The 26,983-nt window shown below is 43.1% G+C and overlaps 1 protein-coding gene across 1 annotated transcript in view; it reads left to right on the forward strand.

Moving 5' to 3' along the window:
• The first annotated feature begins 9,383 nt into the window (after positions 1-9,383).
• slc24a3 (solute carrier family 24 member 3) overlaps positions 9,384-26,983 on the forward strand; it is a 31,797-nt gene continuing 14,197 nt past the window's right edge. The window contains exons 1-2 of the mRNA XM_003963903.3: positions 9,384-9,723; positions 22,499-22,624. Of these exons, the coding sequence (XP_003963952.2) occupies positions 9,531-9,723; positions 22,499-22,624 (319 nt within the window). The 5' untranslated portion in view covers positions 9,384-9,530. The remainder of the gene's footprint in view (positions 9,724-22,498; positions 22,625-26,983) is intronic.

Below are 26,983 nucleotides of genomic sequence, written 5' to 3' on the forward strand. Positions count from 1 at the left end.
TGGTCTGTGTCCCCCACCCACCCACCCTTCTTTCTTTTATGTTCACTAAATTACATCGCGCTCATTTCGCCCGCGTCCTTCCTCCACGCCCATGCTGCAGATCCCGGTGCTGCGCCGCTTGATCGGTGCGCATGATTCTGCGTTTCGTGCGGGGCCTGCGGACGGCTTGCCCGGATGGTTTATCTCCATGTGCATGCCGGCCAGCCTGCGTGCAACCCCGCTGCTCGGTGCGGATCACCGCTGTCCGCACACCGGGGAGGAAGACGGCAGAGAGCGGGGAACTGAGGAGGAAGCGGCTGCAGGTGAATCCTGAGAGAGAGGAGATGCTGGTGTGTGGAGTTCTCTCTCTCTCTCTCCCGCTCTCTCTCTCTCTATCTCTCTCTCTATCTCTCTGGCTCCATTGCGCCCCCTGCTGCATTGATATGGTGTTTTCCACTTAAAAATATCTGATAATTAACGTTGTTTTTAATGTTTTTAATGTACAACTATTTAATTAATACGCCATGATACGCCCTTCATGAAATTCAAAACAACCAGGACCTGAAGGGGTTCTGGTTCAGGAACCTTTGGGTCTCATCACTGCTTTTCACAGATGATGTCTTGATTCCTGGTTCCTTTGGACAGGAACCTTCAGCACACACGGATGCGGTTTGCAGCCGCGTGAGGCACCTCAAAGTTCAAGGCTGTGATTCCTGCCTGAAGAACGGGTGCCTTGCTCCATCCAGGGCAGGGCACTCAAGTGGAGGAGTTTAAGTACCTTGGGTTCTTGTTCACAAGTGAATGGGAAATGGAGCGTGCAATTGACAGGCGGCAGCCGCAGTCATACAGAATATGTAGCAGACTGTTGTGGTAAATACAGAACTGAGCCGTTCCTACCTCCAGGCATGTCCCACCGGGAGGAAATCCCGGGGAAGACCCAGGATAGGGACTATGTCATTCGACTGGCCTGGGGATGCCTTGGTAGAGTGTCCTGGTGGAGGGACGTCTGGGCGCCTCTACTCAGGCTGCTGCCTTTATGGTCCAAGGGAGATGCTACCATTAAAAACACAACAGAGGTGACAGCACGTGAATTTGGCCCAAGAAGCATGAAAACCTCTTTAAAATGCATCGACACATTGTGACCACAGTTGCACCTCTTAAGTTCACCCACACGGGGGCGCTGAGACCGGTTTCTCTTTCATTTCAGTAGAAACAGGTGCTGCTATTTTTGTTTTTAACCACGCTGTCTGATTCTCAGCAAAGTATAGATAATCACTTTATCTCCGCTGCCCTTATGCTTCAATGTTGGCTTGTTCCCATCATAATTCCTTCATTATTATTCCTTATGTTTATTCCCTTTTGATGTTAAGTACACAGGCATGCTGTGTTGTAAAGATGTCACTTTAATGTTTTTTTATATTAACACAAACCAAATGTTCCTCAAAAACTTATATATTGAAGTAAATTGTCTTTCATTATTTATGAAATAGTCACTGCAGTGGGACTTGATTCAGATTCAGATTCAGATTCAGGTCCTTTATTGTCCCACACGGGGAAATTTACAGTGCAACAACAGCAAGAGCACGCAGAGAAAATAAGATAAAATCAAATAGAACAGGATTTGGAATATACAAAGAGGATGTATATTTACAATAATCCAGATAAATGGATACTCGGCCTCTGTGTACCTGTACATAGTACAGAGGGTGAATACAATATACATATCAGAATATATAATTTTCAGATTGTGGCAAAGGTGACATTTCTCTTCTGTAGCGCTCAAAATATTAAGGTCTTCTGGTGTTTAGGTTACAGTTTCTGGAAGGTTTGAAGATCCCAGGTCAACTGAATCTGCATGTGATTAGATAAACAAGTGATGACGTGCAGGAAAGTAGCAGAGATGTCGCTCGACGTGGCAAGGGCATCATTTCACAGATATAAGTGCAGCAAGGAAGAAAATTCCAAGAATATCTGAGTCACAAGTAAGTGCTTGGCTGAGAAATCTTGGCGTACTGGTTGTGCTGTTCTATAATCAGATAAGGAGGAGTATCTGAAGTTCTGATACATTCAGATCCAACACATGTTGTAAGAATAACAACCGGTTTGATCAACAGCCGTGGCCCAACAGAGCTGGACTGACCCGATGAAAGCAGGAAGTAAAGCAAATTTAATTAGCAGTTGATCACATGTCTGAATGTTTATTGAAAAGACAATTGCATTAAAAGTGATGAGGAATGCTGACAGGTCACCTTGTGGCGTCCAACAGGATCTTCTGACTGAGAAACTGAAAGAGAAAATTCCAGTGTTGGGGAACTGACGCTGGTGTTGTACTTGAGCTGCTAACAGGACGTTAAAACTAAGTTCAGCACTTACTAAACCTACTAAAAAGTGTTTTGTGAACAAAAGAACCCTGTCACTTAGGGCTGTGTCACAGTCCATAGGTATGGTCACAGAACAGATCTGCTCTCACTTTAATCTCTCTTGGGTTCCTGCTGTTCTCTTCTGTACTTGGCCTGTGTGACATTTATGGCTCTTGACCTCCACTCATCAGATAACTGAAGGGCTTCATCGTGGAAGACAAACACTCATGAGGTAACCTGGTGTTTTGGGAGGGTGGAGGTGGGGGGGGGGGGGGGTGTGGCTCGGAGACTTGATAAACTGGAAAGTTGTGGCTGTGGGAGCAGTGTTTTCAGTCGGAGCTGTGAGGTTATCCTGGCAGCATGGAGACAGCTGTGGTCCTGCTTCTGTCCGTCCTCCTGGTCTCCTCCTGCAGGGGAGAAGATTTTTGCAAGGGTAAAACCTGTCCGGCATTCACAGTGATTGAAAGAAATCAGGTAGGTCTGAGGTCTGGTCAGGCTGGACGCCGCTCTCCCAAAGAATCCAGAAAGGTCACCTCAGTGCTTCTTTGTCTGCAGAATTATGAAATACACGAGTTTGTCCCCACCACCTGGATCAGGACAAAGGTCGCAGGAACTTCAGACTCTGACTTCCTCAACGCAAATGGACGGCTGAAGTCATTCGTTAAGAATGGTGAGGGTGTGTTTGTACCTGAAATCTGTTACTTTGCAGTGAGCTGAGGGTGTAAACTTCACCGAGAGGTGAAATAAAACAAGAAAACAACTTAGTGTAAAATTAAAGGAGGTTTGTTTAGTGCTCAAAGACAGAGAAAGTGTAATGCCAGAAGTTGTGTAGCCTAATCCTTTAGCTTAGAAATGGTTCTGACAATATGCCTAATTCTTATAAAAGTGGAGCCTCAAGATGAAACTTCATAGTTAATAATTATTCCAGAGATCAGTTTCTAAGTACTTTGTATAGCAACATAGTAATAACAGGACGCTGATGTAACTCAGATTTGGATTTAAACCTGCGAAATGATTCTTGGGTTACTTTTTCTGCTTCTTCATTTTTACAGGTGAAACCAGGCTTGATAATACCTGGCCTGTGTTGATCAATCACACCAAAGATGACCATTTGTGGTTGTGCTGGTTTGTTCCACCCAACACGCAACTTTCAGCTGCCAGCTCATCGGTTGAAATTTTCCATCTACCTTCATCCACCTTCTATATCCGGTGAGCGGCTCTAATTGACATTACTAGTTAAAACCCAGGGTTGCGGACCACCATTAACGTGTTGGCGCCATCTATTTTTGAAATGGTATCCTTCGTTGCTTCAGAAGCGGCGGAAATCAGCCACGCTGCGCTTTGGCGCCGTGACGTCACGTCTGTAATTGCGCCCCCTGCGCAGTTGGGATGAGCTCCGGCTGCTTATTGAAGGCTGCTCGTTGTGTCGGCTCTTTGAACCGGCCGAATTCATCCGATCAATTCAAAATTGCAAAAACTATCTCATTGTCTAAATTATTGCTCCATTTCGTGACCCGATGCTCTTCCTGTATTTCCCATGTAAAGGAACTTCGGTGGAATTCCAAGCGTCCAGAGTGGCAAATCGAACGCAGCCAAGCTGCTGTCCGATCTGGAGAGAATCTGTTCGAACCTGGACTCGGTCGAGTACAGCGGAGCGGGCTACGATTCCTTTTGGGCGCTAAAGCACCACAATGAGGTCTGGATAAATCAAGATTCCAGCTGTTAGACTAGGAAACCAACCTGGGAACAGCCAAGATATTCAGCTCACTGCTCGGCTCTTGTTTAGTTAAGTTTCTTCATTTCTGCCAAGTGTTCTGGTTATAAAGGATTACAAGTGTTAATCGCTATGCACTGCCTTGGGCTAACGTGCATGTAACAAATAGAAACCTAATTGTGCAAAACCAAATAAAAGTTCTTATATTTCTCAATCGGAGTTTCCTTTATCATTTTACTTGTAACTTCTATCTATTGATCTCCAATGTGTAAGACAACATAATGTCCCAGTTCACTGTTCAGGCACAGAATGTTAAGTTACCAATAACCTGTCAGTGGGTTCATTAATTGAAGCGTAATCTCAGTACTAAAATGTGTTATGTGTGGATTTAAATTCCGGTTCATCACCTGGATAAATCCAAATTTTGTCATTCATTTTTGTGTTTCTGCAACAATAAAAAATGGACTTTCATCAAGACCGTTAACTTTGATAAGTCGACATTATTCTTTTTAAACAAATGTTAATTATTTTAAAGCTCGGCCTAAATTAATATTTGAAATCGTCATATTTTCGCAAGAGAATCTATGAGAATAAGTAAACTCAGTCACATGGCAGATTTTGCATTCATTTGCTGACAACTGTAGTTTATTTGTTTAAACGGATTAACAACTTTGAACTGACCCGTAAATTAAAGACACGCGGTCCTGTAAACATAATTTATTTAGTGTAATGTGTGCTAGTGACCACTAGATGGTAGTGTTGCTGTTTGATCAAGAATGATCCGACCGATTAAATCGGATCTTAAAAATATGTACATTTTAAATAAATCCCACTGGGGGGAAAACATCTAATCATATAAAGAAAATTATGTATTTTTTTAAAATATAAAGTCATCAATTGATTTCTTTTTCAGTTTGGTTAAATATTAGCTCAGTGTACTGTAGATATATATTAAAAAGTAACAGTGAACAAAAGAAGCACTGTACCATTCAATGCTGATATTTGAGCTAGGCTAAGTAGCATGTCTGTGCTTCATCATATGGTGGTGTGTCTTCTCAAACGGATAAATGAAAGCTTTGATGATCATTTTTGGAGACTAAACAGCATACAGTGACTCTAAAGTCCTTGAAAGTCCTCATCTGAGACCAAATGGTCCCCGATAGCATGGCCCTGACAGTGCACAGATTGTACCGATTATTTTTAGTACTTTTTTCAACAGAACATGTTAGCGCACTGAACCCTTCAGATATCTGCTAACATCTTGTACAGCATGAGTCACTTATCACAGCCGACGTTCTGTAAAGGAACACGCAGCGAGAGAAACCTTGAGCGATAACACACACACACACACACGCACGCACACACACACACCGTGTTTCTATATCTGACACATCAGGTATGTAATCACACCGTGATGGAACGCTGGAGCGTCTGACTCACGCTTTAATAATGTCTTATTTCACATCCCGGCCATCAACCTTGTGCAGATGAAAGGAACACTTTCAGATACCGATTCCATTACTTCATTTTCAATAGAAGAGCGTGGTGTAACAGCATCTCTGGCACAGGTTAAACCTATAAACGAGCAGCTCCTCAGGTTCACACTTCCCTCCCTGACCCCTGCTGACCTCTGCACTGAGAGAGCCTGTGCAGCCGTGGTTCTGTTTTAAGTGTGTGCACTTGCTGGGATTAAAGAGAAGCAAACACTGACTTTGATGTGAGATTAGGTAAATTGATTAAGAAAGCAGATTTTCTCTGTTTCCTTTTTCTGTCCATTACATTGGCCGCCCAAGAATATACCAAAGTGTGCAATTATTGATGAGATTACATGAACGCTCATGTGTGTGCTTGTGCATGTGAGGCTGAAGATGATACAGACCTTACGTCACTCCTTTCCTCATGTGAGGTTTGGGATGAGACCCAACCATCACGTCCACCTGGACCCCTGCACGACCGCTGAACTGCCCCCCTGCTGTGTTGTGGGATCCTGCCAGGTTTACAGTATAGTTAACACACGTGATCTGCTTCTATCTACACACACCTGTCCCATTCAGATGACAGGTGCGTGTGTTTGTGTGTGTGTGTGTGTGTGTGTGTGTGTGTGTGTGTGTGTGTGTGTGTGTGTGTGTGTGTGTGTGTGAGAAATGAGACCTGTAATGAAACTATTTATAATCTGTTCACAACTCATTTGCGATGACGTCTAAAGCAAAGAGATAGTGAAGAGGAAACACTTCAACAAAGGGGAAATTAAGAAATAAAATCTTCATTAATCGCCATTAATGGCAGCATTATGAGTAGTTTAATTACCTTGATTAGAACTGCGATTAACTGATGACACCAAATTAACCAGGTGGTCCTGATGCTCACCCTGGTCTTGGCACTGGTATGTGATGACCTCATAAAACAGCTGTATCAGCGTGTATGAATGTGTATGATTGGTAACTTTTTGGTTGTTGTACAAGAAAGAATGTGTGTGTGTTTGTGTGTGCACTTGTGCGTGTGCATGTTCACATGTGGGCTCACATCTGTGCAAATACAAACAAGAAACCTGAACAAAACCTCGATAATCTTCTTATACGGGACAGGATTATTCATCTAGTGGGCAACGGGGACTTCTTTAGCCTTCCTGTCCGGGCAAGTTGCGAGGGTGGACATCACACACGGGTCCGTGCTCACACACACTTCTAAATGAAATCACCTCTTGATCAAACGTCAGTTCGTCTGAGGTCCGGAGCACGGAAAGGCTGTTCAAACATGGCGCGTCCATAAACGAGATTAAAGGTCTCCGTTCACTCTGCTGATTAATGCACGTTACATAAGAAAGGCAAAGCTGACAAGAAAGTGAAGGAAATGGAAACACTAAAAACATATATGTTTGACAATTTTAGTCACAAAATACACAGAAATACCACTTTGATAAATGCTGAATATATTTGGAATGTGGAATAAAATGTTAACTGTCATTGAATAAATACAGACATATATACTTAGTATATGCATTTATTCTCATCATTTTAATTTTCAGCTATATAAATATAACCAACTTTTGTGTACAAATGTCTTTAGGTGTGAATCAAGGATGAGTTGGAGGTCAAAGGTCAAGGACTCGTCACATTCTACAAATTTTTATGTTTTGAAAATTTGAGGCATTTTATAAAATTTGATAAAAACTTGGACCCCAAGAATGAACACACTCTACTTTTAGGTGAAAGGTCACATAATAACATTATAATCATAATTTTAAAAGGTTTAATAAATAAGTTCCTTCGATTCAAGATGCTTGAACTGACTTTAGATGTTAAATCCATCTTTATTTTAGAAACCTCAGTTTCAAGGGTGATCTCACAATGTCTGAGGTCAGAGGTGAAGGTGGCTATAAAAATGGATTTAACAAAGTTACCACAATCTCTTATGGATCAGCAATTGTTACAGTCGACCAGCCACATTTCAGTTTATCTCCAACATGTGTCTCATCTGTGGAGCACAGTCTCAGAAATCAGGGAGGGGCTCCACAGTCTCGCCTAATGAATTTCAAACGCGCCTCTGATCCGTCCTCCACAAGCAAAAAAATCTTTTAACTCCTCCTCCCAAATCTCAGATGATCAAAAGAGGCGTGAAGCGGCCTCAGTGATCCGAGCATAAAGGAATAAACATGGAATCCTGGAATGATTTAAAGGGAAAAGTGGACTACCAACACATCAAACGTCGTCATTACTTCACAAATGCATGGGGGTTACACTCACCCCCCCCCTTAAACTTGCTGTGTTGAAGCAGCGTTCTCAGTTATTGTAGTCTAACTTCTTAAGTGACACTATTCTATATGTGTTCCAGTCCCTTTTAAATACCCCTGGGGTTTTTCAGCGGGGGCTTTTCATGTGACTGAGCTCAGGGTGCCTCTACCTTGCCCTTAAATATCCTGACCACAGCCCTGGCTACAGGATGTGAGAACAAAAACACCCTGTAATTTTAATCTGTCACAAACCTGATTGGTTTCACTAATCCACAACTACAGTGAAACTAGTGTGTTCAAGCCCATACATGATATCAGAAAACAATCTGTGGTTTTGCTTTACTTCTTCTGCTGTTTTTTTATGTGTAAATGTTGTAAACAACATGTGAGGAGTGGAATCGCTTTAATCTGGCATGCTCGATATGTCATTGTCTTGGAACCACGGCTGTCGGATGCTGTTGCTCAGAGATGGGGATTATGTTCAATCTGTCATAAAGCAAGTGTGTGTAGTGAGTGTGTGTGTGTGTGTGTAGTGAGTGTGTGTGTGTGTGTGTGTGTGTGTGTGTGTGTGTGTGTGTGTGTGTAGGCACAATCCAAGAGGCTGCAGCTGTAATCTCAGAGCTCATTCGCTAATGCCACACTGCCTTCTATCTCTCACAAGGCATTATGGGTTGCCAGTTACCAACCTCCCTGTGATGACATCATCTTGCTCCCCACAGAGCCCGATGGCCAATTTGTGGCGACGGTTAACATGCTGTTCGCTCAGGAGTAATGGAGCATGGCTCATGGAAACAGCCTCTGGCCGATGTTTGGCCGTGGACAGGCCAGACGCCGTGACCCCTACCCCTCCAGATTACTGATGAGTGTGTGTGGTAGTGTCGATGGTGAAAGATTGATCTTGTTTATTTGATGGTCATGAGAGCTTTTGAAAGCTCTTTTGACGAGCTGTTACTACCACGGGATTTTCTGTGCTCTGCACTTTCCCATTTTCTGTTTGCTCAACAGCTGTGAATATTCGCAACAGAATTATTACATCTTCGGAAGCTTAAAACATGGAAGAGTTTGGTTTTTTTTTTAAAAAAAACAAAAAAACCCAACTCTGATATGTCCCTCTTACATGAGATTCCTACACCAGTTTCTTTATTCGGACCTGCATCAAATTCTTCATGGGTTCTTCATTGTTTAAAGTGTTTTTTTGTTTGTTTGTTTGTTTAAAAAAAAACTAATTTCCCTGAGTTTCAGTTTTCAATTTTATTTAAGCTCAGATCAGTTTTTCTGTTCTGGATCAGTTCATGTTCTAGATCAGTGAAGGGTGCGGAGAGTAGTCAAGCACAGTGAATTAGACATCAACAATAAAATACGATTTTCCTGTGAAGTTCGTCGTTTTCACTTATTAAGTAGCGTTCAGTTAGTCTTTGAACATGCTACCCCCGAAAGTGCTTACATGAATAAGAAAAGGCTCGTTTCATTTAAAGAGATGTTGTTTTTATAATGCGAATAACTGACAAAAAAAGGCTGTAAAAGTCCTGTGTGATGACGTCGAGCTTTATTCTGACTTTCCTCACCGGATGTTGGTGACGTCACTTCACGTGTCTTCATACATGGGCTCCGGATCAGTCCGCTCTTCGGTCCGGGAGCAGAAGCGCCCGCAAGGCTCGTCTCTCCGCTCGCTTCTCTGTCTCTCTCTCTCGAACCTTTGGACCACCACCGGCGGACCTGCCGGACGGCTCGGCCGAACCAGAGCGCCATGACCCGCATGGTGGTAGGTGGGATGCCAGACACGGCCGTGGCCGGAGCTGGGGAAGCGGGAATGATGCTGAACCGACGGAGGAGTAAAGCTCGGCGGAGAAAGCGAAAGGAGTTGTTCGGCTTCCAGATGTGCTTCGCGGGAATCTTGTTGGGGCTCGTAGCGGGGCTCCGGTCCGTGTCTCAGACAGCAGGTGAGTTGGTTCCCTTTAGCCTCTCCGTGAAACGGGAACCCCAAAAGGCGTTTACACGGGGCGCTTACTCGCGCTTGTTGTATTTAAAATAAAAAGTTGTCCGTAAAAGAGCATCTCGGGAACGTGGATGAAACGGTGGCAGGAAGTGCGGGCTGATGCGACAGATCCAGATCCAGTCAATGGCAAATATCCGTGGAGCTGAGGTGCACTTTGGAGGCAGTTGACACATTTACCGCAGCGGCGACACACATCTGGAGATGGTGCACCTTATAACTAGAAATGGCTGCAGCCGGGGGTGCTTCTTGTCCCCACAGAACCTGCTTCTTTTTGGGCTATGACTCATGGAGAACCTCTTGATAAATGCTACTATCACGTGCTGCACTGCTCCACCATTAACGCTGTGTTTTCGATGCATTTCTACTCCTTTTTCCCCATATTTCTTTACATTATCTGAGTGGATGTGGGCCAAATGTTGTGGTGTCACTGGAACCTGAGGGATGCAGCGTTGGGAGGTGATGAAGACCAGCAACCTTCAGCACTGTCGGCACTTTTGAGGAGAAGTTCTTGTTAAAAAATTACCGTTGCACTGACTGACTGAGGCTCTTTCTGGCCTTTGAGCAGATTCACTGTCGGGGATGGTCTCCGCTGTTACCGTACTGTGCTGGTGTTATGGGGCCGAAAAATTTAGCTCATTGTAATTAAAAAGAAAAAAGAATTTGCTTTAGCTTTACTGCCGTCTGATCCAGGAGCTCAGCACCTTTGACCCAAGACACCTGGAGGTTCGGGTGACCTGACATTTCCTGTGTTTCCAGTTTACCTGCGCTGTCTACACCTGCTGTCCTTCTGATGTCATAGCTTCTTTACACAGCTTATATACTCTGGATAAATATTTTGGATCCAATCATATTTCACGTGAAAATGTGGCTGAATTTGCTGTTTTATGGCTCAGTCCTGATGGCGCGTTCTCCTGTAACGCTGTGGGATGTGTACCGAATTGACATCTATTGGCTAAAATAAATACTGCGCATAAATAATCAGTCATGTAACATTAGAGCCCATAAGCTATACGAACCAGGGGTTTTTTGGTCAAATCCCAGTCAACCCTTTCTGAAAATGGAGTCCCACCCACCGGGTGAGACGGCTGAGACACTGGTTCCACTTTAGAACATTTATTTATCATAATTGCACTTCTGTGTGTATGTTGAGATGAGCGTACCTATACATTGTTGCCCCTGTGGACCACCGTGAAGAGGAGTGCAGGCCTCACCTTGTCCTCCATCTGCCCTTAATTCGGCTGCTTTCTCCCTAAGCTCGTCCATCCGCGTCTCTTCTCCTGGAAAACTGTAAGGTGAACATCAGAGCTGGTACAGAAGCGCTACAGGAAGGAGGATTACCCACAAACACCTGTTGTTGCTGCTGTCATCTGGAGGGCTTAATATCATCGAGCCCTGCTGCTCAAGTTCAAGTCCCCCCGTCCTCCATCTGCTCTGCACCTAAAAGATGTGCAGTGCTGCCAGACAAATGGTCATGCTATGGAGAAACCACTAATGGCTGCTTGGTATATCTGCTACGCAGCATTAGTCTCCAGATGATCTCATTACATAACTTAAAGCCCCGTTCACTGGGTTCCCTTCCCCTCGCACGCCAGGAGAGGACAGAAAGGGAGGGCGGCGAAGCACAGATGGAGTATTTTGAGGTGGCCAAACCTCAGTAGCCTCCCAGCCAAAGTAGACAAAAAGGAGGAGAGACAGGAAGAGTTGAGGGGAATGGGGAGGTGGCTGGAGGCAGGAGGACAGGACAGGTCAGGTCAGGGGAGATGGAGGAGAAAGGGGTGTCTGAAAACAACCATTCCTGACCCCCCCCCTCTACTCTAAACAGAATTATACACACGAGACTAAAGCCTTCGTGTTTTCTCTACAAAATTTGGGAAGCGGGATTAAGTGTGTTATAATCCAGAGTGCCCCTTAACGGTGAAAGTATGATTATGAAAGTAAATCTCAGCCTATATCGACAAAAAATAAAGTAGTCTCTCATTTGAGCATCCGTGGTGCTCAATTTTAGAAATTGGACTCGCATAACATGCACCCATTCAACGCATGATGGTCCTCCCTCCGAACACGTGGATGCACACACGCACAGACTGTAAAGACTGTTTTCATGATCTCGCCACCTCTGTTTTGTAGCGCTCTCTCTCTCTCTCTCTCTCTCTCTCTCTCTCTCTCTCTCTCTCTCTCTCTCTCTCTCTCTCTCTCTCTCTCTCTCTCATGCATCACCCTCCATCCACTATTCACCATTCTGTCATCTCTTCCCTCTCTACCTCCATTTTGTTAGCACTCAGCTATCACTTTGGTGTATCTCCCGTTGGCTCTGACCTTTTGTAGCTTTCTAGCACCGCTGACATGCAGTAGCTGCAGTTTTCTTTCTTTTCTCTCTGCCCCCCCCCCCATCCCATATGCACTTTTATATGGCCAATTAGAAAACAAACCGCTCTGCTGGTGTTCTCCCATTAAAACCACAACTTTTGTGATGTGCTTGAGTTATTTTCATTAGGACTTTATGTTTTGTGCCAAATTCAGATGCAGGACAGCCGTTGTATCATTTCACTTGCTTATACATTTTATACAATTTACATATTATTATATATTTGTATAATTTTCAGTAACGTCGTAGAATTCCCAGTTTTGAAAACCCCAAAAGCATCCAATTGTCACATTAAACCACAACGTTATCCTGAGTGGAGGCACACAGTCGGATTAATCTGAAATGTTTTTCTTTCGACTGGCTTTGGACAGAGAAAATCCTCTGTAAACTCTGCAGGACATAATACTTTGGAGCATCTGCAGCATGAAAAGGCACCAACTGTAGTTGAAGATGCTAATCCGCTAATTAGAGACAGCTGTTCAAAAGCTAATGAAAACGCCGCATCCTTAGCTTTCGCTAGGTGTTTAGGGTCTGGTCAACATCCAGCAGCTCCTCAGTCAGATTCTAAAGAATGATCTCATCCCACGTCCTCCATCCAGGTCATGAAGGGTGAGACTTTTTATGACCAGAAAACAGACACAATCAGAAGGCAAGAGAAGCAGAAAGCTTGACAGAAACCCTGGTTATTTAGTGGCCACATGAAAACACTTTCAGTTAGAGCTATGCAAGGCTGATCTTTGGGGGAGCGGGAGAGCATCTGCAGAGTGGAGGTCAGACCGAGGTGTGGAGGATAATTCTACTCCCAGCTGCCTGGTCTGGGTGTGTTAGCCTTTGATTTGGGACAGTTGGAGTCAGGCTAACATGCTACTCAGTTGAAAAGAATGGATGTTATTCACAGTAGATGTTATTTCACAGTTTGTTTGAAACTGCAGCCAAATTGCATCCCGGATTAACAAATCAATAGCTTTGTTTGAGGGCCCTTTTATGGTTGTGCTGTTTGCATTTCCCCACTATCCAATGGGGAGAAAGGCAAAGCTTTACTGCGGTTTTAATGAGGAGAGCATCACGAAATGTTAATGTTTGCTGTTGAAACAAGCCTCTCCTGCGAAACAGATGTAAGAGAGGCGTTAAAGTGACATCGTGCCATGGCAGATCAGCACTCGGTGTGCCCTTCCCATGAGCTGCAGGTGTGACTCACTCAGAGCTTCTGCTCCCCTGTTGCACTTTAATGGATCACGCACTTGCTAGGAATGGAGGTGTCAACACGGTGGCGAGCAGAGATGGCGAATGTGCTTGACCTGAACGTCCAGAATAGTTTAGTGTGTTGTAATCGGTCTCTGCGTGCACCTTCATCACATATACTGTACATATAAACATAATGCCCGCTAGTCTGCAGACTAGTAGACATAAATAAATAACTGCTTTTACTTCTGGACTCACACAATAACATTACAATCCTCTCATAGCATTTCAACCATTCTGCACACACTGAATATTAGATATTCTGATATGTATATTGTATACACACAAAAGGCTAATTATCCATTTACCTTGGATTATTATATATATATATATTCTTTTTTATACATTTTCTATTCTTAATTCAATATTTTTGCTGCTGTTGAGCTGTAAATTTCCCCACAGTGGGACAAATAAAGGAATCTGAATCTGAATCTGAATGGGGAATGATATTCAAATTCCAAAGTGGTGCAGCAAGTCAACCAGTAACAATATAACTTGAAATCAATATCTGGTGAAACCAGTGTGTTGTCCTCTCTTAAATGGGGCTAATCCTTCCAGTTCATTAATATAGGGTCTTTTCTAGTTGACCTGTTGAGTCTCAGACCAAACAATCAATAAACAAGCACAAGTTAGTGGCTCAGTCGTTGAGTCAAGGCGGGGGGGGGGCCTTACTGTCAACCCCAGCACGTTGTCATTATCGTCTCCGTCACCTTCCTGATGGGTTCAAGCCCCGGTGGCTAACTGGCGGATGCACAGAAGTCCGGATTTGAGTCGCTTCCATGTATAGAAGCAACAAATTACTTTTGTAATTACTTTTTCCCGGTGGTCAAGAATTACTTTTTAGAAATACGTGTGATTTTTTTTCTCAAACCACAGTAAATTGGTGCACTTGAACAGTCCGGCATTAGTGCAGTTTTCACTCAAACATCAGGATTCTGATCATCGCAGGCTTCGGATCGTCGCCACTCCTCTTTACTCCCACTGAAGTCCCAGCATATCTGTAATTTAAGGCTAAAAATGGATAATGTAGCCGCTGATTCACGTGCTGCTGTGACCTGTGGGCGTATGTTGGGCGGGGGTCTTTAGGTAACATCTGAAAGCTTGCCATGGCAGGGTGCACTTCAAATTAGTGTGTGGTTAAGGTAATTATTTAATAAGCACAGTGGGAATAATGTGACACCCAGCAAACGAGTGTGCACGCGTGTGTGTGTGTGTGTGAGAGAGCTAATGAGTGTGTACAAAACTCTTTGTTCAGCTAGCGGCAGCAAAGCATTACTATGTTTCCCCTCTACATCAGGATGCACGCTGATAACAATGTGATGAGGTAAACACCACAGACTAAAGAGGAAAATGCAGAATCAGGGAGAAGCACTAAATATTAACTGCTTGATTTTTCAACCTCAACAGTATCGGCTGGTTTGCTGATGATCTAATTTCACAGGCTAACACACACATGATGGTGAGGTTCTCTGACATAATCTGAAGGCTCTGTCCTGTGTTACAGCCGTGGTTAAATATTTGGAGCTATTTCCTGTCTTTTGCATTCCTCATCTTTCTCTTTCTCTCCCTCTTTCTCGCCGTTGCTCCCCTGCTCTCCAAATACATGCCTCCTAATTCATCATCCAGCCCTGAAGACTATTTTAGCATCCGCCATGTGTATTCTGGGATCCTCGCACGGCTTGAGAGAAACCCATTAAGAGAAGAGCTGAAGGAAGAGGACCGTCCCTCGGGAAGAGTCTGAGCATTGCATTATTCCTTATTCTTCATCTTCCTTAATTATGCTTCTGCATCGTTGACACTTGTGACTGGAGGCTGACCTGGTTCTTGTCTACTTTGATTTGAGGGCAGTAATTGCCGCTCTGTTGTGAGGAAACAATAGTTTAAAAAAGTGCTGCTGACGTGCAACCAGTGAACCCTGCAAAGTGCACGTTAGTGCCAACACCTGCAGCTAGCTTAACAAAAATGTTACATCTAAAAGGTTTTTGAAATTGAAAAATAATCCCCAGAAATGGAGGCACCACTTCTACAAAGTGGGCAGAATTTAAACCGAGAAAAACTGGAAATATTACTGACCACTGATTGAATATTGTAGTTCCAGCTTTGTTCCAAAGCAGTCACGTTCTGCTCCACACTCGTGCCGTCCCTTAATGTTTTGTTCTGCCGGGTTCTTTGTCGCAGTGTGTTTTGGTAATTGCAGGTTTAGTCCATTGATAAAAATGTCTTGCAATTGAATTTTAAAGTGGTCAACGCTCAGTTATCTTCTCCCGGGAGACCATAAATTTATCGCCAGACCCTTAACAGCTGTCAACGACTGATTTTAAAATCCGGTACCTCTGACCCGGCAGAGGGAAGTGCTGCCGAGCCACTAAATCAGACTTTTAATGAGCTGTTTTACAACGACGCCTCACCTGTCATCTGCTGTCCCTCCCGATGGGAGTGAACCCGACAGGATCCAGTTTCACGACTGAGAATTATTATTCTTAGTGAAATGTAGGTCGGTGGCCAACAAGAAAAAGTCCAGGCGTGATAGCGTAGTGTGAAATGTCTGTTTCCTCCTGTTCAAACACATGATAGGCCAAGAATAAAAGGTTACAGATGGTTGATTATACGGTTAATGATTTTTCAGAATGTCGATACTGTGGGGAGAGCAGACCATCAAATGCCAAAACTGAATAACTAATGGAAAGATCTTACAACATTTCCTTCCTATCACCCTTGATCAATGAGGTCTGTAATGTGCTAGCAGCATGTTTTTGCCTATTCTGTGCCGACTGATCGATTTAGCTGAATTTATCAATATTTTTGGGCAAAGATTGTAAGGGCTCCACCTGCTGTATTGGAGTATTAACGCAGTCAAGAGGGCCATCATGGTCATGTTACTGGCATTAGCATACTGAGGAGGAGGGATCCAGAGTGCTTGAGAGGGTTGCAAAAGTCGTTCTGACTGTGAGGACCAATGAAAAGTTGTGTTTGTGCTGATTTCGCTCACGTCAGCACAGCCGTGATTGAGCCGACACGCAGTGATTATCCTGCAGGGTCTTTCTGCTCCCTCGACCCTGGCAAATGCAACCATGGCACTGTTCAAAATCTGCTCATCTGTGTGTGTGTGGGTGTGTGTGTGTGTGTGTGTAGAGTGAGAGAGCTGGAGAAAAGCTTATTTTGGCTGAGATTAGGGAGGCTCTTCCCATTGAAAAGACGGAATATTCTGAGAATATTAATCTCATCAGTCTGTAAAGTAAGCAGTCAGGCAGTCGTCTTATCTGCTGTGCTTTAGTTAAGTTTACCATGTCGTCCTTGAATGGACCAGTCAGAGGGGAAATACCAAATACATCAATTTAAATTTGAAAACTTACTCATAAAAAACACTGACATGAGTACAATTATGGCCTAAATTTAATTTTTGCTCTGATTAAGCACCTAAACTATTTAGCAGATTATTCCAATCTTAGCTGGCTAAATTCCCCTGTTGGTGAGTACAGGCTGGAAACCATATGGAGATAATTGTGTAGCACTTTAAGGGCGGCCTGTCCTGTTGGGGTGCTGCTCACTGCCATCTCTGGCAGCTTTTCAAACGTTATCAGATTCAAACGCTGCTCTGAAACACAGCAGATTAGATATCTGACGATGGTTCCTTCCACAATGTGTGAATTACAAATGCAGAGAGTCCATTTTCTAAACGCCGCGGGGGGAAATTTAGGCAAATACGCCTTGGTTACATAACTGCCTCGTCATGACTTGTTTCTGCGCTCAAGAGACGGTTCGTGCTAAAGTGTGTATATGTTGGTGTTTAAGCCAGTCTGAGCTCATCTCTGGTGTATCCAGTCAAAAACTCGTCCTCTGTCTGAGCTGCTCTGTGGATCAGGGAGCTGACACTCGGCATAACCTCATTTCAAACTGCAACGTGTCTCTAAACAGTGGCCCCCTGCTGGGTCGGTGACAGAGTGCATTAAAATGGTTTATGTGGCCTCACTAAAGTGAGATGAGCTCGTGCGTTTGACAGAAATATATACAGAGCACATCCATTGCTCACAGGTCTCGTCTCAGAGCCCCCCCAGACAGATGAGAGGGAGAGATGACAGTCACCTCACACGCTCACAGCAGGGGTGGCATCTGACGGTGTCAGCTAATGAGCTGTCAGGTTTATTCAGTCGCGTTTAACGCAGAGCTCTGATAGATTTAATGCTATTTTATGCTAAAAGTCTGAATAAAAGGGAATCTGGGGTAGCTTCTTTTTCTGGGAAAAACTGGATGGATTCTTTTCAGTGTCGAGGTTTCCCCTCAGGGGTCTGGTTGATTGGGGACTCTTTGTTATAAGGGAATTTAACACACCTTTGATCAGTGTTATTGTTGTTTTTATCATTGTATTGATTGGCAGCCACCTTCTCCTCAAGTCTAATGTGTGTGTGTGTGTGCATTTCTGAGATTTACATTGCATTTACTTTCTTCTTTTCCTGGAGCCAGCACGCATTTGTTGCTTCTGTATTGTGACATTTAGGGTTTGCTGCGGCGCGTTGATTGCCTGACTGACTGGAAGAGGAAATTTAGTGCCGAACGCTGCAGCCGCTGAAGGCGGGAACAGGAGATGCCGTCCACTTTGATCTCAGCCAGGTCTGCAGAGAGCGAATTAGTGCTCAATATCCAGCACCAGCATTTTGCTGCGATGGGTTATGATTTGTGGACTCTGGAGACCTTGTGCAAGTATTTTTATCCAACATGGTAGTTTATATATTCTAATGAAGAAAAGAATTACCGTAACAGCTACTATGTGCACAAAGGCTTTTTTTAAGAGACAGACTTAACACAAGCTGCTTGTTTAAAGGACATTTTTTAAAGGATTTATTAAACCAAATCTTTTTTCTTTAGAGGATGAAATTTCCCGAGTCAGTATTTCCCTGTGGAAGAAGCGTAATTTTTTCACTCTGACTTCCTTCATACACCTTTCAAATCAACGTTTGAGTTTAAAGCGCCGCTGTGTAGCAATGACGAGTTGCTTTCCCTCCGACATTCTCTGGAGCTGTAACTGATGTCGTTTTCCTTACCTGTTGGGGGTTCATTGTAAGAACCTTCTGCTGGAACGCACAGAAGATCCCAGGAAAGGAGAAGAATTTCTGAAATGGCATCTAGTGGTTGGTTTTAATATCAGAATATGCTGACGTAGCGCAGCACAACACTGAAGAGAGTGAGTTGCCAACTGACATGGGTAGGAAGTGAAGATGGCAGGCTTATTTAGCATGCACACACACACACACACACACACACACACACACATACACCTATGGATGGATGGATGGATGGATGGATGGATGGATGGATGGATGGATGGATGGATGGATGGATGGATGGATGGATAGATAGATAGATAGATAGATAGATAGATAGATAGATAGATAGATAGATAGATAGATAGATAGATAGATAGATAGATAGATAGATAGATAGATAGATGGATGGATGGATGGATGGATGGATGGATGGATGGATGGATGGATGAGTGGTTTCATTCTCCAGAACACAGCAGAAGATCCTTTTGATCGGCACATGTGCCTGAAGTACATTGCTGATGCAATCATGCATGCATTTCCATGCATGTTTGATTATGTATGGATTTTACAACACGCAGTGGGAACCCAGCTATTTCATGTCTTGTGATGAGAAGCCAAGGGTGTTTGAGAGCACGTGTAGCATGTTGCTCTGCAGTATAATATGCACCACGTGCCTGTGGCCTGATTTCGCTGTCTCCGGGGACACACAGTTGTTACAAAAGTGATACACATACTACACACATGGAATGGAATGGGCCTGTGCTATACAGGACTCCTATGCACAGTACACACACGTGCATACACACATACGTGCCTGCCAAGAGACACTAATGAAGACAAAGGAGCTAATTAAACATGACAGTGAAGAGCGATGGGCAGCTGTGTTATATGACTTTATGGGGTCGGCTATACAGTAGAAACGGGGACTCTGGCCAATATACTGGGAGGATGGATGGATGGATGGATGGATGGATGGATGGATGGATGGATGGATGGATGCATGGATGGACGGACGGACGGACGGACGGATGATGGACGGACAGAAGGGCTAGTGCAAGCATGAACATTTGATGTGAAGGATCCAGCTGTAGACCTTTGAGGGGAACCAAGTATGTGGCACATGTATGTGTGCAGGTAAAGGCTCCAATTTGGTCTCTAGATACTCAAGTGTTCTTCTAAAGTTTTGACTGAGGAATGTCTGCAGAGCTGAAGCTTTCAACTGTCTTGGTGGCCTTCCTCAATGAGGCATTTCTTTCAAAAACATTTTAAAAGAACATTGTAGTATAATGGGGTGATAATCTCCCAATTCCATGTTTTTTTTTCTTTAATAAAATAAATGAGTTGAGTTGGGCTTGAGGAAATATTCAAAATAAGTTAAAACCTGATTTCCTGAACAAGAACTAAATGTTTCTCACCCATTGTTTCCTAATTATTTACCTTTTTACTCACTCACTTTTATAATTTTATTTCCAATTTAAAAAAACGATATGCTTTCCATTCCTGAAATGTATGCAGTAGTAAAACATCTGTCCAGGGATGTTTCTTACTTGCCAAAAAGATACCATAATACTCAAATACTAAATCCTAAATAAAGATATTATCCTTATGGGAATCCTCTAGAAGGGGTCATTTCTGGATTTAAAGGGTTTTTTATGTCTCAGCAGTTCATCTCAATGGTATTATTATTATTATTATTATTATTATTATTATTATTATTATTATTATTATTGTCTGAATTCAGCCACTTTTACATCAGACAAAAGATTAGGGGGGTAGAAATGAGGTTTCTGATTGATAATTCAGTCACTTCATCTTTGACATTAATCCAAACTCTTTGGATAAATTGACTGTGTTTACCTGTATTTACTTTTAGTTTGTGCAGTCATGTGGCACTTGTGCGTGAGTTTCTCTGGGTTATGTCACGATGCGCCTCCCTGTCTTATCTGTTACGTCATGTTGCCAGAGTAACCTGTCCAATAGTGATGCATTCTGCCTCAGTGGACCTCATAAAAACACTCTGTGTGCATCTGTGTGAACACTGATTCTAGTTCAGCAATTTTAGCACAACGGTGCCCAGTAAGGAACACGGACTTCAAAAGGTCACGAAAAGAACGACCCCCAAAGAAACTTGCATATCAAAGGTTCACCCGTGATGATTTTGAAGGAAATATAAATGTTGGATCAATTTTACCTGGCACGTCGGCTGCTTCCGCCGATGCCGTCTGTCTCATCTGGATCCCAGCGTCTCCTGATCAGTGGGGTTGTGGCTGATGCTGGAGGACAAACACTGCTCATTCCAAAACATCCCTTACCATTCCCTATCTGGCTCTGTTTGACAGTTGCTCAATGCTCAAATTGCAGTGATTACACAGAGATATTTACATAATGCACTTCCCAGGTGCTTCTGACCTGTGATTGATTAATTCTACACATGTACGTACAGTGGAGCCATTGTGCCACCTTCTGATCATGTCTCTGTCAGAGGTTCTTCTAATAATAGCTAACAGACGTGCACAAACACACTGTGCTGGCTCAGGGGAAGAACATACAGTAGGAGGTCAAAAGGCATCACAGTTGTGCAGATGTGTGACGTTAATGCACTGTGGCAGTTTTCTCCCTCCAGTTCTCTGTGTGGTTCAATAAAGATGCTTTTGATTACCTTCACGTGCATATTTTACTGGTCTAGGTTTGACATTTGTGTCTGGAAATGAGAGCTGAAGCTTTGACAGTACACTTAAATAATTTATCTTCCTCAATAGAGAGCATGTTCTGAGAGCTACCAACTCTAAGTCAGCCACAAACCAGTGCGATGAAAGGTGCAGCGGTGGAGTACAGCAACACTACCGCCAGAATTACACATTGAAGAATCTGATTTCATCTGATGCAGGTGATGCAAGGGGCCAGAATGCAAACGTGTGAAATAAATTCAACATGGTTGAAATAAATTTTGGTCCAAAAAAAGATAAAGCAGACAAAGAAAACTTGCCTGAAAATGAGAGTGGCTCTGATTTAAGCAGCTTGTGCGGGTGAATGTTATTTTGGACTGAAAACCTGGTGGTATTTCATCAAGGTTTGAGTCTCCAGGATGCGCTCAGAGGGGAGAATCAGAGCTGAACCACGTGAAGATGGAAAAAAAAAGTTTAATTGACCACTAATGTGACAGAGCTGGACTGAATCACAGTGGGGATGTAGGACTACAGTATGTTTAGATCAAACACAATTGACTACAACAATGTACCTTCATCGGTGCTCCTCTGACCATGTGTGGATAAACGGCATGTGTCCGATCATTTTTCAAATTGGAGGATTTATGGGATTTTATAGCCACATTATTCAGACTCTCGAAGATCTTTGTCTTATGATAGAGATGTTCAGACCTGGTTGTTGCAGGGATTTTAGGGGTTGCAGGGTCAAGTAGATATCTTTAGTTTACGACCGAGCTGAGACTTGGGCAGCGATCACTAGGGGCAACATTACCGAGGCTTTGTTGTGTCGCAGGTCAGCGTTCTGCCTTTTAACTTAACGATAATCATGATGTTATTAACGCTGTACCTCTGACCACACGCACCACCTTCCGACTTGTTACTCCTCTCACAAATGAGTTTTTGATAACTATAACAGGACCAAGGTCTATTTTTAGTAGCTTGCATCTAAGTCAAAGCCTGTTGCAGAGTGGGAGAGGAGATGGGGGCGCTTGAGGATACCGTGACCCAGATGACTGAGCCGGAATGATTGGCCTTGGGGTGCTCGGCATGCTGCCATAATAATGCTCCTACAGGAATGCTGCTGTGACACAAGATGCGTGTTTCATCATTCGGACAGGGAGCGGGAATGTCAGTTAACCACAAAGGGAACCGCACCAACGTAACAGAACATTTTTCTAACGTCAATGCTTGAGCTTGTCCTCCAAATCTCTCAAAATTATTAAAAAATAAACCAGCGGGTGTTATGTAAAACCAGGTTGTTTAAGTGCAGCGGGAAGAGAACAGCTAGGGGACACTGCTGGATGAATAATGGAAGTACTCTAAACGCAGCACTTTCTCTTATCTTTCTGACATTTTCTTTGTCAGGTTATGAAACGTCCGGCTCTGGGGTTGGTGATGCAGCGAGTTGGGAGAGTCGTCACCTTCTGCAAGACGCCTTCAACACTGAGATACAGGTCTACATTGAACCTGAAAAGAACTGCACTGAGCCAGGTAAGACTGAGGTGTTCTGTGGAGCAGAGTGCCTCAAGTATGAAACCACACCAGGTGTCCATCATTCTTATATCTGCCAGCATGTCGTGAGGGTCCGGAATGGTTTGGATGCCATCCCAGCAGTGCTGTGATCAGCTGTGTGCATTTCCTTGACTTTGAAGACAGGCATGTGTGGGACCTCATTTCAGATTGAAGATGGTCAGTTTAGCTTGTTGAGCGTATAAAATGTCTCTGAGTTCATTGAGAAAAAGGAAATTAGTATTTTATTATTTAAAACTAGGTGGGGGAAAGCCTAGGTGATGCAAGGTTACATAACATAGAGCTTTAATGCTTGCTTTAGGATCAAAGCACCTTGGATTTGATCTTTGAAAGATGACGGGTCAAAGTCCCTCTTGAATCCGGAATGAGAACATCACTAAAAATGAATCCGCTGTCCCCTGGCCCACTGTCAGCATGTCCTGTTTTTTTCATTCAGAACTTTGCGAGGGATTTTAATTGTCAATAATCTTGTCGGCAGAGGTAAAAATGCACCAACCAATAATAAAGGCAGCGGTTTTGACAGAATCGGTGATAATGAGTGAGATAATGAGATAATCATTTGGCGCTCATGAGTTACACAATCTGAATCCACAGGCAAAATCAGGCATTTTAGAAAGGGTTCGAGAAAATTACCCAGGAATTTTTGTAAAAAAAATTTTAAAAAATGCTGGTCCTCTGGGATTAAGATGACGATAGAAATATCGGGTACAGCGAGCCTCCTCTTCACCTTCACACACTCTATGCGCACTCCTCAGATGGAAAATGACCTGCATTCTATCTGCAGACTCGGGAGAGATTAACGCTGGGACAGACGTGTGTGCGTCTCTTCATGTCTGTGCATGTTCACCAATGTTCCTCCATTCTGAATCCAGGCTTTCACAAAGCTGGCATCTTTCCAAGCATTCTCATAAACTCAATGTAAACACACACACACACACACACACACACGCTTTCAGCTCATTCCTTTTTGATTAGTCTTTATCTCCTGAAACACTAATTACAGCATCAGGGATTATTCCCACGTTCCTCCACTAAAAGGCCTCCCCTCTCTTCCTCTGCCACTCCATTATCATCATCTCTTCAGCTTTGTTATCCATCTCAGTGTCTGTTTATTTTTATTTCGCCAGATGTTATCACATGTTCAGGTCAGGGTACACTCATCGTGCACACAAACAGGCACAGGAGATGTGCTGCGTCTGCCTGGACACATCCAGCCCAGCAGATATTTAATCTCAGGAGGAGCATCTGAGCCTTTGTTCTTTAAACGAATAATGATTCCAGGCAGACGGATTAATTGGATTTGTTTCATTGGTTTAACTGCCTGTGAGATTACACCAAAAGCCAAATGACAAAACATGAGCACTGTTGATTTTGGACAAATTCCTCAGCCAACATTAAGCACATTTGCCTGAGAGAATATTTGTCGTCAAGATAGCTCGATACTCGTTTGCGATTAAAAATAAGTTTCTATTTTTCTCTATTTGTGGCTCTGATCTCAAATGCAGAACAATGGAACTTAAGAAGGTGGTAACAGAGCCCCAGAAATAACGAGTGGGTCCAACACCAACTATCATGTCAGCAAACAGCTAAAGCCACGTCCTACATTAAGTAGTATCTTCCAAGCATTTATTTCACTCTTTACCACTTTTTTCACCATTATCAATTCAAATTGCAGGACAAAATCAGAGCACTCTTGCTTGTGGTGAATTCGTTTGATATTGGAACAACTGGACTTAGATTTTTGATTAATTATGTAGACTTGTTGTTGGAGGCCTGTTTGTGTTCTGGAGACTGCTGATGTGGAACTGTTCTGCAGTGCCGACCAGGACCAACAGGAATGATGTTGATTTAAGTCAGGCAGCTTCAACCAGGCAAACCACTAAAAGGAGGAACTGCAAATCCAAAATATATATTATGGATTCATTAGGTGTTACAACTTAGTGTGTTTATGACACCATAAAAGTTTCTCATTCAGTGTAATATGGCTTAGTTTTTTAATATGATTCCATGACACTCCTCTTTTACCAGATATATATTTTTAAGCAAGATATCATGTGTCCACTGCAGTGGACATCGGAACGCCATATATGTGAAATGTCCCAGAGAAAATATCAAAATCAACAAAAGAATGAGTTTAACTCCGGAATGAGGAAGTGACAGGTACCAAAGCCTCAGCCCTTTACATTTGGTATCGTTCAAAAGCCCCAGATGTCCTCTGGAGAAAGCTGAGGGAGCTCCTGCAGAAGGAAGCAGTGGGTGGGAGACATTGAGGTTTACAAATGACAAATTTGAACTACTGGCTGTCAGGAGGATAAAAAAGAGGCATTTTATTTGGTGCATAAATAATGTAACTGATTTGTTTGCTGTTTTGCATTTATTTTGGGCGCAGTTAATATAATAACAGTGGAGTGTGCAGGTGTGCAGACTTCACCACCGCCTCACTGGAGTGTGTGTGTGTGTGTGTGTGTCTCCCTCTCTTTGGACACCTAATTTAATATCAGTCACAGCGAACAGCAGCAAATTGGACTGACTGTTGTCACAGTTTTAAAACCCATCAACTTCCAATTCTGTCTTAATTTACCATAAAAATGAGCCGTCACAGTTTGACTTGTGTTGCATTTGGAGTGTAATGAGAGAGCTGTGCTCTAAATCTGTCTTCTTTCTTTCACCCCATTAATGTGGTAATGAATTGACAGATGCCAGACATTTTTAGTTTGGGATTCCATTACTGTCTTTTTTAAGTTAATTTTTGTGTTCTGTAGTTGCTACAGTTCATTTTTCTATCAGATATGTTGGCATTATCTTTCTGTCAACAGATCAGCTTTCATGATTTTAACAAATGTGAAAGTGCTGGTGTGAAGGCAGCTTGTCATTTCTTTGTAAATCAAAGAAAACTTTGTGTGGAGGCGGAACAGGAATCCATAAATCATTATCATTTCAAAGTATTGTTTGGTCAGTATGATAACATTACCTCAGATTTATTATTATGAAGGAAATGAATGTCTCTTTACTGTCCAATATGGAAGTAATGATTGAGGCCAGTGAAATGAGGTTTCTTTTTGTTTGTTTTCAGATGAAGCACAATTGACTTTCAGCCCAGACTGCCAGTGCGTGTGACAGTGCACGAGCTCTGTGTTGTAGCCTGCAGGATAACTCAAAAGCTAACAAGCTAATGGCAGTTACCTCCCAACACATGAGGACATTTTGGAACCGCACTGCTCTTAAAATCTGTTGACTTCTTTGTTTTTCCAGGTTGTCAGCTGTAATAAAAGAGCCTGTGTGGATTCTGTCCAAATGGTGAAAGCCTTGTGGGTGTGTTTGGTAACACACCAAACATCCCGATTAATGGACAGCGGAAAGAAAAGCCTGCGTGCTGCAGTTTTTTTCAAACGTGAACTTAATTATCTGCTTAATAGGACTATTTTCTCTTTTTCCATTACTGCACACTGAAGCTAATTGAAGTTTGAAGGTAAACAGTCTGTTTACAGATGGTTCTGGCACAAGGGCAGATAAAAACAGCCCTAACCGGATTCCTGAAATCACATCAATATCAAAACTGCTTATTAAAGGAGCTACCTTTTAAGAATGGCTGCAATCCCAACATTAGCTTTGAAGACAAAAAGTCAAATTTCAATATTGGTAGCATCTTTAAGTTGAACACAATTGGACTATGCAGCATGAGTAACTGAAATTTCACGTCTCATCCATTTCAGCACATGTTGACCTAATGACAGATTACAACTGGTAACATTATGTTTAGCTCCGTGGACGTCGTAGTCTGAGATCTGATCGCACTCTTGCTGCTGCGGAGCCTCTGTGGTGTTTGGCCCGCTGGAATGCCAAACAGGTTGTGAAAGGCAAGCAGGTCGTTTACGTGTGTGTGTGTGGGTGTGTGTGTGTGTGTGTGTGTCTAAAACCCCTGGGGTTCCAGTGCAGAACACCAACTGGAAATGAAGCTGCTGATGTGAGTGTGATTGCATGTGCTCACATCCTTCTTCAGTGTGTAGTTTTGTGATGTGTGAGATCCGAACAAGTATATTTTAGTGGTATATTTACCAAGCCGCCATCTCCTCTTTCCCCACGATGCATCTGTCACTCCCAGGAAGCTCACTGGGCATGTCAGGACTCTTTAAGCCAGCTGGAAGGTGTGTGGGTTTGTGTGTCACTTCATGTTACATAATTTCCTGATCAGAGTAATAATATAAGTAATATACAGTATGTGATGATGATGAAGATCCTGAAGCTGTTGGAACTATTGAAAAGACATTTTAGTACTTGCTGTATTCTGGATTCTTAAATTTAGGAATGACAAATTTTACA

The sequence above is a fragment of the Takifugu rubripes genome, chromosome 4 (genome assembly GCF_901000725.2).
Source record: "Takifugu rubripes chromosome 4, fTakRub1.2, whole genome shotgun sequence".
NCBI lineage: Eukaryota > Metazoa > Chordata > Actinopteri > Tetraodontiformes > Tetraodontidae > Takifugu > Takifugu rubripes.